Source organism: Octopus bimaculoides, chromosome 25, assembly GCF_001194135.2.
Source record: "Octopus bimaculoides isolate UCB-OBI-ISO-001 chromosome 25, ASM119413v2, whole genome shotgun sequence".
Taxonomy (NCBI): domain Eukaryota; kingdom Metazoa; phylum Mollusca; class Cephalopoda; order Octopoda; family Octopodidae; genus Octopus; species Octopus bimaculoides.
Window position 1 is genome coordinate 1,583,830 of NC_069005.1, and position 1,123 is coordinate 1,584,952.

General features: G+C 32.1%; 1 protein-coding gene across 1 annotated transcript in view; it reads right to left on the reverse strand.

The window, feature by feature from the left end:
• Positions 1-1,123, reverse strand: part of LOC106876043 (replication protein A 70 kDa DNA-binding subunit) — a 21,002-nt gene that overhangs the window by 10,609 nt on the left and 9,270 nt on the right. Inside the window, exons 9-10 of the mRNA XM_052976802.1 lie at positions 873-1,091; positions 35-174 (exon numbers count right to left, since the gene is read on the reverse strand). Of these exons, the coding sequence (XP_052832762.1) occupies positions 35-174; positions 873-1,091 (359 nt within the window). The remainder of the gene's footprint in view (positions 1-34; positions 175-872; positions 1,092-1,123) is intronic.

The following is a 1,123-nucleotide window of genomic DNA, read 5'->3' on the forward strand; positions in this document are numbered from 1 at the left end:
GAGGAAAAAAAAAAAAGTTTAAGCCAGAACTCACATCGCCTCCCCAAATGGTAAATCGGACGGACATGCCTGACTGGTCAGCAAGTTGCAGGTCACGCTTTGAGAATTCCTTATTAGATTGCCGTCCAACCACTGTGGTGATATCTGCAACATCGGTGACGACACCGATTACATCTGCAAATGATGTGAAAACATAAGTCAAAAGAAAACCATTCCCATCGTATCCCTTTATATGTCGTTGCCTCAAACTTCCCATGAAAATTTCATTTTAACTTATTTTTCAGGCACCAGCTGGAAATTATAAAGACTATTTTAGAAAATACTTCATTATTTTAAAAATTAATTGCAGCAATTGCAGTCTATTTCAATAGAAATATGTTAACAAAAGGGTTAAAGTGATCTAAATTGAAATCCTTCATTAAAATTTTATGTTGATTTCTATTCTAAACTCCAGCATAAAATAACAACAAAGTTATTTTACAAAATTCTTTGTTGTTTTTAAGTTATTTGCAATAATCACAGACTATTTTAATAAATATTATAGTGAAAGGATAAACTAGTGTGAAATTTAATTGAAGAAGCATCAAATAAGTGGAAAAGAAAAACAAGAAAAGAGATTGGACGATTTAGAGATTTACAGAATTAAAATGCAGTTGTGCCATATTTTGCAGCCTCTAAGTTGAATTTCTTAGACCAAAATTTATTGCCAAAAATGGTAGGTTGACTTATAAACGAAAATGACTGAATATTCCTTGTGAAAATACATCAGGAATTGGAAAGATACTGACAGTGTTTGAAAATTTACACTGCATGTTTACAAAATACACGTCAACTGGAAAACGGTTTTAAAAATAGAGAAAAGATTCACTCACCAATAATAGTGTTAGGTTCAATTTGGTCCAGGTCTTTTAATGGTCTAAAATCATATGTGATGGTGGGCAAATTTGTGTTCTCAGTGCACAACTCAATGACTGTGTCAGAGTTGAAAGTCATCTCAAAGTCATTCTTCACAGAACTAAATTTCTTGTTTGCCATCTTTAGAGTGGCTCTACTCACGTAATAAGCCTGAAATAACAAAGAAAAACGGAATAGGTTAGAGGGAAAAAAAAAAAAAAAAAAAAAA